The sequence below is a fragment of the Lonchura striata genome, chromosome Z, assembly GCF_050655825.1.
Source record: "Lonchura striata isolate lonStrDom1 chromosome Z, ASM5065582v1, whole genome shotgun sequence".
NCBI lineage: Eukaryota > Metazoa > Chordata > Aves > Passeriformes > Estrildidae > Lonchura > Lonchura striata.
Genome location: NC_140740.1, coordinates 53008442 through 53021989, shown reverse-complemented (window position 1 = coordinate 53021989; position 13548 = coordinate 53008442). Strand labels below are relative to the sequence as shown.

General features: G+C 35.6%; 1 protein-coding gene across 1 annotated transcript in view; it reads left to right on the top strand.

The window, feature by feature from the left end:
* HCN1 (hyperpolarization activated cyclic nucleotide gated potassium channel 1) overlaps window positions 1-13548 on the top strand; it is a 191712-nt gene that overhangs the window by 122013 nt on the left and 56151 nt on the right. Inside the window, exon 4 of the mRNA XM_021553855.4 lies at window positions 1937-2155. Within this exon, the coding sequence (XP_021409530.1) occupies window positions 1937-2155 (219 nt within the window). The remainder of the gene's footprint in view (window positions 1-1936; window positions 2156-13548) is intronic.

The window sequence follows — 13548 nt, the reverse complement described above, 5'->3', positions numbered from 1 at the left end:
TAAAGAATTTGACACAGGTCTCTAAAAGTTTCCTTATTAGTTATTTCTTCACAAGGAGTTTCATGACAGTTGGAGGGAAAGGTCCTCAAAATAAACAGTGCCTTAATTCTTTTAAGTTGCTTTCCTGAGCAATAGGGAATTTGCATTAGAATATCTGCAGTAACCCCAACAGCAAGATGTTTTTGTGCTCAAACTAGATAGTTGAGTCCTGGACTGAAATTTCTTTTGGGAATTTTCTTCATGTCATTCATTTTTTGAGTATTTTTAAAAGGTCTGAAACAATAGGAAACTTACTTCTTTATAAGTCACTACCTGTCTTCCAGCTATCTAAGCTATCTATTTTTTCTTTTTTCTTTTTCTTTCTTTTTGAAGTGTAGACACTCAAAACCTATTCCTTAGCTGTTTTTATGACACAAAATTTTAACTTGTGAAAAGGTAACAGCTCACAAAAAATGAAGAGATTTTGACTTACAACATGAAACAAGTGTTAAGTACAGGGAAACCATTAATTTTTAAATTATTGCATTAGTGAATAAGTACTAACTATGTCAACTGCAATACAACAATTGGCAGCTTATCTTCTGTTACCAGTTATTTAGGCTAATAGGAGGTCTAGAAAAAGCATTTTAATACATGTGAAGCACAAGGATATTTAGTAACCTTGGCATTTAAATGGCAAGAGAGCAAGCTTGCAGCTCTTTGAGAAATTAGAGCATTTGAGTACAACTTGTATCAGTAGAAGAGAGACACAAATATTTTTATGTCATACATAAAAAAAATATATAAAAATTTATATATAAATGCTACTGCAGATATGGAGATCTATGTTAACAAAATTTGGTCCTGTATATTAGTCACTATACTATATAACTGACTAATCTTTCTTCTGTCATCCCAGTTTCTCCTTCTTTACTTTTTAATTTTTGAATTTGTTCTCACTTCATTTCATGGTAAATACTGTGTTTTCTCATGTGTGCTGCGTGCCTGCAAGCACTGTTTGTCTCCTTGTTCTTGTTTCATTCTTTTGGCTTGGAAAACAGAAAAATCTGACAAGGAGTCCCAGGGCTTTTTGGAATGTGTTAAGGTGTCTGCTTTTTGCTGGTAACAGCCCCTTTGACTGTCTGTATGTAAAGCTGAAGGGAGGATGCTGCCAACATCTTTGCAATTTTAAAAGCTTATGAGCAAGAAGTCATGTCTTTCTAATCTACCAGAGAGACAGGGAAGGAGTAGCTGCACATCAGAAATACAGGACCTAGGCATCACCTTTTTTTTTGAGCTGACTTTCACAAACTCACAAACTGTGACTATGAACATAGGTTTGCTATGGTGCAGGATAAACAGACTTCAATTGAGATTAATCCAATATAAACACAGTATTACAAAAACAACAAAAAAAAATCAGGATAAGCAGACATTGCAATAAATAATACTCTTTTTTTCTGTCCTTGAAAAATTAAAGGAATCTACTAAGGTAGATCTAAGGTAGACCTACTAAGATTGTATGTTAAAATTGACAATTTCAAAAAGAAAGAAATAGGGCCATAGGCGTATTTACTTGCATATTAAAACAAAATACCACCTTATTGTGCCTAATAAGTCTGAGTACTCAGCTTTTTCTAATCCATCTGCCATGGGTTGTAAAATATAATTGACCTTTAGTCTCCTTGTAATTAGGATAGCACCCACATTTAAGAATATAATAATGTATAAAAAATAGTCAATTTTATTTCATTTCACTGTGATAAGTATTATCTGTCAGAATCTCTGACGCTTTATCTAACAGTTAATTTAGAAGGACTATCTCTTCTCAAACATAGAGTATACATTACCCAACTACTCTTTCAGAGGCAGCAGTCTATGATCCCATTAAAGAGGTACAAATGTGTTTTTCTTTCCAGCTGCTTGCAGGCTCAGTCACTTGTCTCTTTTCTTGCAGAATGATTCCTGGGGAAAGCAGTACTCATATGCACTCTTCAAAGCCATGAGCCACATGCTCTGCATTGGTTATGGAGCCCGTGCCCCTGTCAGCATGTCCGACCTCTGGATAACGATGCTGAGTATGATTGTGGGGGCTACTTGTTATGCCATGTTTGTTGGTCATGCCACTGCCCTCATTCAGTCTCTGGATTCGTCGCGACGACAATACCAAGAAAAGGTAACTCGTTTTCTCATAACTCCTTAGGTTCTGAAATGCATTAATGAGATGTTTTCATTCTTTACTTGAAATGATCGAGTAGTTTGTGAAGCCTGTGGCAGATGTCTTTGAACACAAAGGAGTTCAGAACACCCCACAAGTTCACTATGTTTTTGCAGGAACCTACTTTGCTTAGAGAGCAGCCGGTTCTTGATGTTTAACTTCCTTTATACTCACCAGTGAAAATTCTATCCCTTGCTTCAGACTTGCTTTGTATCCCTTTACTACATTCTGTAGGTATTTGATCTAGGTAGCTTGAACCAGGGCCTTGACTTTCATAGCTTGGGCATGTCTTTATTATTTCCTGTCATTCCTTTGGAGTGCAGTTCAGGGATCACCCTCAAACATGTTAAAAGGCCTTTAAATGACAACCAGACCAAATAAATTAGTTTTGTTTGCAGCTGCCTCAGAGAAGTGTTCAGAAGTGGTCTTCATTTTCTTAGTAACAGTACTGTTTACATGTGAATCCATGTCCTGTAAGGTCCTCTCCAAGGTCAGAAAGAAAAGTAGAGTAGGGTTAGTGCAAGAGAGTTCTTTATGAAGCAGGAAGTAAAAGGTTGTTTTATTCCGTGTAAGACTGTAATTAAAAACACATGAATGGGTACAGGGTAGGATCTTTCTGAAGTAAGTACTAATTAAAGCTGTCAGTTGTGTAATAAAAATCAGAGACAGATGTGGACCAAGACATGAAACTGGAAGATACGGCTAGGAATGATGGCATAAGGAAAAAAGAATCAGAAAGGACTTCAGGAAGGGACAAAAAGAATATGCAGAATTACTGAAGTACTTAAAAGATGACAAAATTCATTGTTACAGTAAATAGGGAACTGGAGGAGCCATGCCAGGGGAGAGGTCAGCTGAGCAAAGTAGTGAAATCAAAGTTCACATCAGCAAATAAAAAATACAGCCTGGGCAATAGTATTTGGCATGTGTCCATAACAAGGTCCAAAAAGGCAAACTGGGCAGAAATCATAGTATGATGTAAAACAAACCTGAGGGAGAAAACTGGCAGAGACTAAATTGCTGAGAGGGTGACCCTGGCATCTGCTGAGGATGAAGAGGAATGACCTGAATTGGCTAGGCAAGAGAGGGGAAAAAAAACAGTAGGATGGACTGGGGGATTTTCTTTACAAAGAAGCAAAGAGGGAAGTAACGAGAATATGTGGATGAAGAAGGGTTTATATACAGTTTTGTTACGCTCAAATTGCATCCAGATCAAGGGTTCAATATGTGAGAGACAGGAAGAGGTAAGATGAGCTGTAAGTTCACTAACAGAAAAATTAGCTTGTGGCTGACAAAACAGCTGTTCAAAACAAGTTTGCAAGCAAGAAATTTCACACACTGTAGTGTCATAAAATATAAGAGAGAATAAGAAGTTTAGAAAGAGAATAGAGATGATCATTAAAACCAAATGAGTTCTGTCAGTGACCATGTGAAACCCCCATATTCATCTCAGTATAATGTCAAAGGGCTAATCTTCGTAGGTCACCTAACTCAACTGGCTCATTAGGTCTCTTCTGTGAACAAGAAGGAAAATAATTTTATCCAAATGAGGCATTTCTAGGAAGCTGTGGGACAGAAGGCCCATAACCATGAACATTAACTATGACTGCAATTTCATTACAGGCTAGGGTCAAGATGCATACACACATATACACAGATTTAAGAAATCAGAAGAAATGTCACTATACACCTGAAATCCCATGTGAATCATTATCATCAGACTTTGCTGGCTGCAGCAGTATATCAGAATATTTTGATCATCAGAAATATAGTGCATGTGTAAAAATATCCATGTATTTTAAACTGTGCTGAGTAAAGCCAGTGGAATTTTCACTTGTTTTGTAAATTAGAATCCAGCAGCAGTCAAGCAGTATTGCATTTCTCATCTTTTTGCAAATCAGCAAACAAAACTTTTTGTTTATTCATTTGTTCTCTGATTTTATGCACACACAAACAAATTTTTTTATTTGTTTTTTCTTTGATTTTATGCACACACTTTGTTAAATATTAGCGTAGAAATATCCAGGATTTTTCAAGTCCTGCAATTCTCCAATTCTCAACACATTCATTTTTCCTTTTGTTTTTTTTTTCTTATTTCCCGACTTCTGAGGTAAAGAATAACATGGCAATAAGAAATCTAAGAAATTAGCCAGAAAGTGCATATTCCTATGCTTTAGGGAAAATGTTTCCTATTTTCTGGAACATATTTTTATACTGGTTATTAAGGGTTAGATAAGAGATAAAGGATGCCTTGAATAAAGATTTTTTTCTACTGACTGATATACATTATTAGGTGTAACAACTATACAGACTTGTCTGTACATTCTTAACCAATTCTTTATCATAGTTTAATCATATTTTAAACTACATATTTGATTATAGCATAAGAATTACAAGTCATTACTACAAATTCTTAAAGGGTATTCAATATATTTATTTACTCACTCTGAAAACTAGATAAATGGGCATTTCAAAGATCATTTTGTGGTACCCATTTTGTCATCATATTTTCTAAAATATTGGCACATAATTTTTTTTTATATTTCACATATCTGACACTTAAGAAGAAGGTAGATGAAATTTCAGCTACAGATTTCAGAGTTTTAATATACTCCATTATCCATTTTTGCATAGTTCATTGCTTTTTTTTTTCTTCTGAAATTAAAAATTCAGTAAAGGGAGACTTCTTTGATTTTTTTTGGACTTAAGGGCCAGGATCAACTTCTTTTTTTAGACATATATATCTAGGGTTGTATATTTACTGGATCAATTTTTTTTTCTTGTAACAATTATGTAAAACTGAAATTATTATGAATTTCTAGACAACACAGAATGATAGTGAAGGAAGAAAGACATTGTTATTTGATTAGTCTCTGAATAACATCATAAATGTATCTATGGAATGCAATCAGTTAGTAAAGTTCTTGTTCTCACACTGAAAGCAGCCAGAAATAAAATATTTGCTGAAATCTTCCTCATTCAGGTCCTTCCCAAGCTCAAGATATGCAAAACTAACACAAACATAGCTCAGAATCGAAGACCTACACACAGGAAGAAAAGAACAATATTTCACTAAGCCAAATGTCAAACACTGTCAAAGAATTTGACCTGTGCAAAATATTGCATGCTGAGGGAAATCAAAATATGTTAAGGAAGCAAATACTGCTCCACAGGTTTACTCTGAGGGGTCAAAACCAAAATGTATCAGAAAAATTAAGAGTGATTATAAGCCATCAGATGTAGGAGATGGACAATGCACTTGTACACTGAGAAGTTGTGCAACAAAGAATGCATTGATACATTCTGGTGACTGAAAAAGTTCAGGCTTTTTTCTGCTGAAGTAGTGGAACTATTCTCACAGGAAAGAAAAAGTGTCTCAGATTTAATACATCCACAGATCCTGGTATGTATGCAGTGAAGGGCTTATACCTGAGAAAGGAGAGTGATGTCCAATTCAGGTATACTCAATCCATATTCTCTTTGCAGTAATAAAGTTTGATGGACCATTCTACCTTAGGAAAGCACTGAATAAATCAACTAATTAATGTCATTTTAGCATCCTCCTTCCTGACTTTGGTGTAAGTCAAAGAGGAATGCCGTAATAACTAAAACCAATATGCTAAGTGACAACACCTTTGACATTTTCTAATGTCTAGAAAGTCAGCACATCTCAAAGATTTTTGCCTTAGCAAAGGCATTTATTTGAAAGAACCAGAAATGCAATATGCTGAACTTGTTAACAATCTAGTGTGAAACAAAGAAGGCAAAATGAAGTCACTTGACAAGGAGGTGAAGATCATTAGTTAAATATTTCTTCCTTTAGATGTTGGCAGTTCCTAGTAGGAAGATGTTCACATAATGCTGTGAGTGTCAAAGAATTTTCATGATTGAGATAGGTTAATATTTTCTCTATTACATTCTGTCATAGGCAAAAAATATCCAGGAACAACAAACAATTAGAGGGAAGATTTGTAGTGGCATACAGTTTGTCTCATAGCATAAAGATTGTTAAATTTGTTTGATAAAATACCAGGTATTAGCTGGGGAGGTTATTATTTAACTTTATTTTAGTTTTCCTTATGTTATCGTTTTCCATTTTCCTTACGCTATCATTTTGTGTAATTTGTATTCTCTAACAAAACTCAAACCACACAAGATATTAAAAAATAAAGAATTAGACCAGTTTTGCCAGTTGCAAGTAATATGAGAAACATAAAAATGTTTAATTCAATTATATACATATAGGAAATGGAAAAAAATTACAACTGTCTCAAATGTCCCAAACGACATCTTCTAACGCCATATTTTGCTTTTGCTTTATCTCTTAATTTATGATCTTTTAGTATGTCTTCAGTTAAATCAGTCTAGTTAAAAAAAAAAAGAAAATCATTTAAATGTACCTTTTTAACAAAGAAAAAGCAACAATTGTATCTAAAGGTAATTTAAAAGCTACCGGTAAGTTGTAAGTAGTAAACAATTACTACACAATTATATGATATTATGAATTTTTATATAGCTAGCATTGGGATTTGGAGCTCAAATTGCCCATTTTTCATTTCTTAAGCATCAGAAGAAACATTTAAAAAGGAACAACAGAATTAGGACAGCTGGGCGGCTTTAAATTTTGCAGCATGAGGCCTTGCACCAGCTTTTCAAGTCTGTCCCTCACAGCTCCAGTTTCGATATCTAAATTGCCCTCGCAGGCTGTGGGGAGGTACTCGATATGGATTGCAAGAGGTAGCAGCACCTTGGGGTGTTCCGGGGGAGCTGTGGATGGAACAGGTTCCCAATGCCCTGCCCCTCCAGGAGGCTGTGTGTGTTCCCCCTCACCTTGGGCAGTGATACAGCTGAGGTCCTCCCTTCCAAAACTGGGGGCCACCTCTTCGAGCTTCCTTCTCTGAGCAGTTGTTTTAGGGTGCAGTGGAGGGGCTCTGCCATGGAGTAAATCAAGACTTGGTAGCCACTCATCCAGCAAGTGACACCTCTGCATTTTCCTAAAGAGGAACTGGAGACATCATTCAGTTCCATGTTTTCTTGAGTTTCAAGCAATTGGTTGCTAAACTGAAAGTGGAACAAGGCAGATACCAAGCTCTTGGCATGTTCATTAGAACTACTTCAGTTCTTAGGAAATATTTCTGGAAAAAATTAGATATTTGTAACTATGTCATCTGTAAGTATCAGGGATTTGTGTATATCCACGAGTCTGGGAAATGTCTGTTTTGGTCATGACAGAAATTCAAAGGAAAAGAAGAGCTGTGGCAAACTCAAGACCACATCACTATTTATCTAGGCTTCCACCAGCTTGTGGTATATATATATTATTAAACTAAATACAAACATCCATATTGGATTTGCGTCAGATGAAATGGAGTGAAACCAATAAAGTTTCCAATGCCTACATATTATATGCCGTACATAAAATCTTTGAAAATTTAGTCTTATGAATTTTTTTTTTTGTCTTAAATGGAACAGATGTTCAAACGGCAAATTGCAGAACATGAATTTTAGACACACAGCTGAACTTGCAATAGTGGAGTTATAGAATGTTATTCCTGGATCTCGTCTGATGTGAGCAGCAAAGTACTTATTAAGTACTGATTTCTAAGTTCAGTAGCTTTCCATGGTTTACACATGTTTTTTAAAAATGGAAGTCTGGTGGTGATAGTAGTTTTTAGAATGTCTGACAATACTGTAACATAAAAATGTTCTGTGATTCTTTACTTAAAATAGCCTGTTTTCATTTATGAAGCATAATTTTAGCAATAAGTCATGTCATGTCACTGCTGAAGAAGGTGAGCCACTTGGAAGATAAATCTTATATTTTCTATGCAGCACAGAATACTTGCCACACCAAAGGATTTATTTATTTTGGAAAATTAGGGGTGGTTTAATTTATCCTGGATTTAGACTCACTTGGATAAAAACAAACAGACAAAACCCCAAAAATAAAACCAAAAAAACCCCCAAAACAAAACAGGAAAATAAAGCAAAACATTTTTGCAGATTCTGTTTTTACAGATTTTTAGAAAATTCTCATTAGCTTACACAGATGTATATCCTATTCAGCTTTGCCATAGTGCAGCATTTTAAATAGTAAAGAATTTTTAAGTGTTTTATCAAGTGATCAAGTACAAGAGTTGCTAATGTCAGGACCTCAAGAGTAAGTATTCATTTTATTGAAATGATAAAATGATTCATTTTATCAAAAGCCATATATTCATCGCAGTATTGTGAACAAGAAAATTCATTTTTTCCCTAAATATTTCGGCATGACTGGGAGTCACTGCACATCATAATTTGTGGGTTGTTTCTGGTAGTTATAATTACTGGATTTGTGATTTTATTTGGAAGTCCAGAGTGTCTTATAGTTAGAAAAGGGTTTGAAAGTGTTGTCTTTAGGATTATTTCTAAATAATTTTATGCTGTTTTTGCAAATATCAGGTCACAGACTCCTAAATGGACAGATGTAGTATTTGTGGCTTTTGTGGGTCTTATTGGTTTTTGCAGAAAGCAATGACATTTATTAGAACAAAGGAAGCTATTAAAAGATACTTGGTATCAGTCAGTATTCTGGAAGGGAAAAAAACCAGCTGAATCTCAGAAAAATGTTTTCAGATACTTTATTTCACAGGATGCATCCTGTTATTTGGTAGAACATGCACATAATAGAACTAGTAGGTACATTAATCCTTTTATTTATATGCATCTTTTAACTTGATGCATAATTAAGGCCATCATGAAATCAACTGACATATAAATGAATATGTAAATTCTCAGCCATGAGAACTAGTGTGGGTTTGCAGGCAGTAGCTTATTCACTGAGCATGAAAATATTTATTGTGTCATGATAAGGCATTCACTGCCATCACATACTTTCTTTTTCTCATATTTATCAGTTTTTTGTTTATAATGATTACCTGAATTTTTGCTGCACATACTTGTGATATTGACATTGGTCTTCACAATTTTTGAAACAGGAAAGAATAATATTGCAGACAGTAAGGAAAAAATATTTTCCCTCTTCCAATCAAAAATCAGAAGTTACTCACCTTTAATGATGCAACATTGGAAAAAAATTTTTTTTTTTTTCTCTACAGGTTGAACTGAATATGATGTTTATTTTGAGGGCAAGACTTTGGAGAGAAATTTAAATTAGTCAGAACATTCTCACTAGACTAGACTCAGGACTCTTTTGTCCTGATACTTCATTATCGTGTTTCAGCTTCTCATTACAGCCATTCTTGCTGGGGTAATTGGGCTGGTGATTTTTGCCTTTCGTCTCTGAAAAGGTGATTGGTCCCTCCCGGCAGCAGGTACTGTGCAAGCCAAGTGCTCTCCACCCGGCTGCATCATACCTGTGCCAAACTGTAATAGACTCCCACTGCTTCTAAAATGACAGATGGGACTGTCTTTGATTTATTGCTGTGTTGTGGGTAATTTACCTATAAAGTGTTCTGCTGTCTTGCATTATGGATTAGGTTTCTAGCGGTTTTCCATATGAAACTGCAGAGCAAGCTCATTACAATTGCAACTGTGTTCATGATGACTATATACAATTAGCTGTGAAGACATGAAGTTATTCCAAAGTCAGATTTTGCACACAATCTGCTTTCTTTCCACAATAATTACCATAGGTTCCCACATTAAATAGATTTAAAATAATAATTAAAAAAAGAGACAGGAACAAAACACAAGGAACTAAGTTTTGGTCTTCAAACTTTCTGTTCAAATACAGCACAAGTTACAAATCTAGCAAGAGAAAACTCTGATTCACACCAGATAGGTATAGCAGGTAGCAATTATCCAAGTTGCACTGGAATTACTGTGCTTATGTCCTGTAGATGGACTGAAGGAAATAGCAGTCAATGTTATCTAATATAATACTAGGAGTGAGAAAATAATCCTTTCTGTGAAAGATTATTTTTCCTTTAACTTGTTAGGGAAGAAGGGAAGAAAGAAGGATTGACTATTTTTATATTGACTTGTATACAATAGTTCTTTCCCAACCTCACCTTGTTTCACAATATTCAAGTAATTAATGCATGTATACCTTGAGAACATAATAATTTGTATAAATAAGGCATGCAATATTTATAAATGCTTTGGAGTGCAGAGGATAGCAGAATGACGAAAACATTTTCCCTTCAAATGAATGTTTTAAAAACCCTTTTGTATTGTTTTGTGTGATAAATTAACAGTTTCATCCAAGTGGTTACTAACCTTGAAAAAATATTGTAACACTAATTCAAGAAAATTTATTAGAAAGGAGAAGCAGTAATAAATATAGAAATTGAATGCTTTTAATTCAATTTGTTTTCATAAAATACACTGGACCTACCTTTTACATCTTCTGCTACCAAAGGAAAAAAAAAAAAGACAAAAGCCTTCAGAAGACATTTTTCTAAACACTAGTTACTTAAACATAATAAAAGGACATTTAATATAAAAATTCACACTGCTATGTTTTTACAGGTTGGGATTTGGAACATGTAATTTTCAGATAAGTATCTATACAGTCTCCTTCTAGATAAAATCAGATGCCATTTAATATGGGAAGCCCTGGATACCTGCTTCAGCCAAAGCTTCACTTCAGAATTTGATGTTATGTAAAAGTAATTTTATAATGTTTTGAGGAAAACACCAAGATTTTTTTTAAATGAAAAGTGAAGTCTTTGGGTATTTCTTGTTGCGCATATGAAGGAACATAACTAGAATTTATAGAGTTAATTCTTCTATATAGGATACCTCCCAGTCCTTTTTAATTTTTCAACAGTTTTTAAGGCATAGGCTTTTGTTTTCCCTGATTCTGTAGGGAATGTAATAGAGATGGGTGATAAATGGCTGAAGAATGCATCTGTCTTTGTTGCTGCTTTATTCCTGCACAACGATAGGGTTGTTCAGCCCATATTTGGGCATCATCAGGCAGCATCAAAAGATGGACATGGCCCCATCTCAGCCAGGAGTACCACTGACATCAGAGGCAACCCAAGAGGCTGACTCCAAGGAAAACTGAGGCAGGGAGCCTCTGAAGATCACTGGTCAGTGTAGCAGAGATAGTGGAAAGGCATCTCTGGCTTTTTCCTATGGTATGCCTGCCAGGAAAAGCCAGTTTGAAATGTCAGGAGCCAAAGAATATGTGGGGAAGTGAATGAATGAAACAACAGGGACTGCTCCAGGGGGTAGAGGATGTTGGCTTGTTTTAGGGAAGAACTGTGATTGACAGAGGAGCTTGTATTGAGGTATTTGTTCACGGCTAAGCAAGGACATTTCATTGGTCATTACATGGTGGCATCTGAAAGAATTTAGGAAGTCATTTGACACACACTCAATTTTTGGCAAAGAGATGGAGATGTGCCTTCTATTTCTACCTGCTTATCTCTTCACTTTGAACATCAGCTTTTATATATGGACAGTACAAGTAAATAATAGAAGAGAATTGAAGTGAGGATGATCAATGGAATGTTTACCTGGATTACTATATCACATTACCCAGTTCAGCCAGGCAGGAAGTTTTGGGTTGCATGAGCAGAGAAAAGATAGCATCTGATAATCCCTGCTCCATTAGGTGCAGCTGTAAGGCAGGCAACAGTATTTACTCTTCAAGCAGTGTTGCTAGGAAAATAAAACCTGAAATCTGATATAAAAAGGGAAAAAAGAGATTTAAAACTGATGAACTGTATTGGTCCATTGATTTCAAAACAAAGCTGTAACAGTCAGGGAGTAACTCTGCATGAAAAATGATAGCACAATAAAACCAGCAGTATATCTAACTCAATAAATGAAAATATACTTTTTATTGCTGAAAGAGTGTGGTTTAGATTTGTTTGCAAAATATTTAAAAATCAGGCCCTTGCTCTGCAAAAGTTTATGATTTAAGATAGTGGAGAACAGTATAACCTTGCAAAATAGTGCCAAAACGAGAAATTATTTGGGACAGATATAAACCTTAGCTCTTCCTTGTTTTTATCTCAGCTTTATTTTCTTTCCTAGTTTCTCAGTCTACCAGCACTCCCCAATCCCCATGTCTCTTTCTAAGGTAGTCTCTGCATCTGGCAGACACCATTTGTCCTCTTCTTCCTCAAAACCTTCCACAAAACCAGTCTGTTTTGTGTAGTTTGGAGAAGACAGGGCACTCAGCTGAACCTTGCACTGTGCTTTCCATGGCAGGAAAAGAAAGCTTTCATTTTCCAAACAATTCAGTAATATCACTTAATGTCAAGAAAGTTAGAGCTTCCTGGGGACGGTCCAGTGATGAAACTGCATAGAATAATGTGAAAAAGGAGAAGAAAGGGTGGGGGGAAAGTGAATAATGAAAGCACTGTGATGTGGCGTATCCGTTAATATTAGGTGTAAGCCTCATGGCGTGTGGCTTTTAAATTTTCAGTGCAGTTCTGAGCAGAGGAGGGATCAATCAGGCAGGCAGAGAAAGTGAGCCATCCCTGTCTGCAGCAGCTGAAGGCAACTTCTCAGTGTGTTAGCCTGGATTTCTGCAACACACCAGGGCTAAAAGCAGAAAATTGCTCAAAACAAAGTTTAACATTAAAACTTACATTATATGCTATTTCTAACATAATCTTCCTGGGTGGCAGAGAGAGCTTCTGTTTTAGTCAACAGTTTGTGCTGTGAAAAACAGAATGAAGTGTCAGCTTATACATGAAGTGGTTGCTGCTTTAAAATTGTTAGGTGACCACCTAATTGTTAAGTAGTTATTATCTATAGTGAGGTTCTTTATGTAATGCTGAAGTTTTAGTGGAAGCAACATTCTGTTTCTGTAGTTCTCAGGAACTGGCATTGCAGAGACCTTTTGAGCTATATTTGATATGTATTTGATTATGACTACTCAAAATTTCACTGTCTGTACAGCTTCAAAATATATTGATTTATTGGGAAGACATTCTGAATTCTTTCAGGTCTTTTTCAGATTCAGTTTAAAAACAAAATACAAATGAAAAGGTTTTTCTTGCCTCAGCACCTCTTTACCAGTGCTTTTCACATAACACAGGTGCAGGTTTCTTTATTGGGGGTGCACTGTTGTTCTCTTTGCAAGGTTTCCCTTGTGGTCTAGATCAACTATCTCTGGAAGAATGAAAAGAGGCCTGGTGATTTTTAATCTATCTATTTCATGCTTTAATTCTTTTTTTTTTAAAAAGGTCCTTTCAAAAACAATTTTTTTTAAAACAAAACCACGCATTTTGCATTGCCTACCAGGAAGAACCTCCCTTGGCAGGTGCCTCTTCAGCTTCAGCAGGCGTCCTGCACTGCAGCCTTTCCATGAGACACTGTTGTCAGTGCTGGTAATGGTGTCTGGGGGACTAGCTTAGGACAAAAGTGAATTATCCATTGGGCCTGAA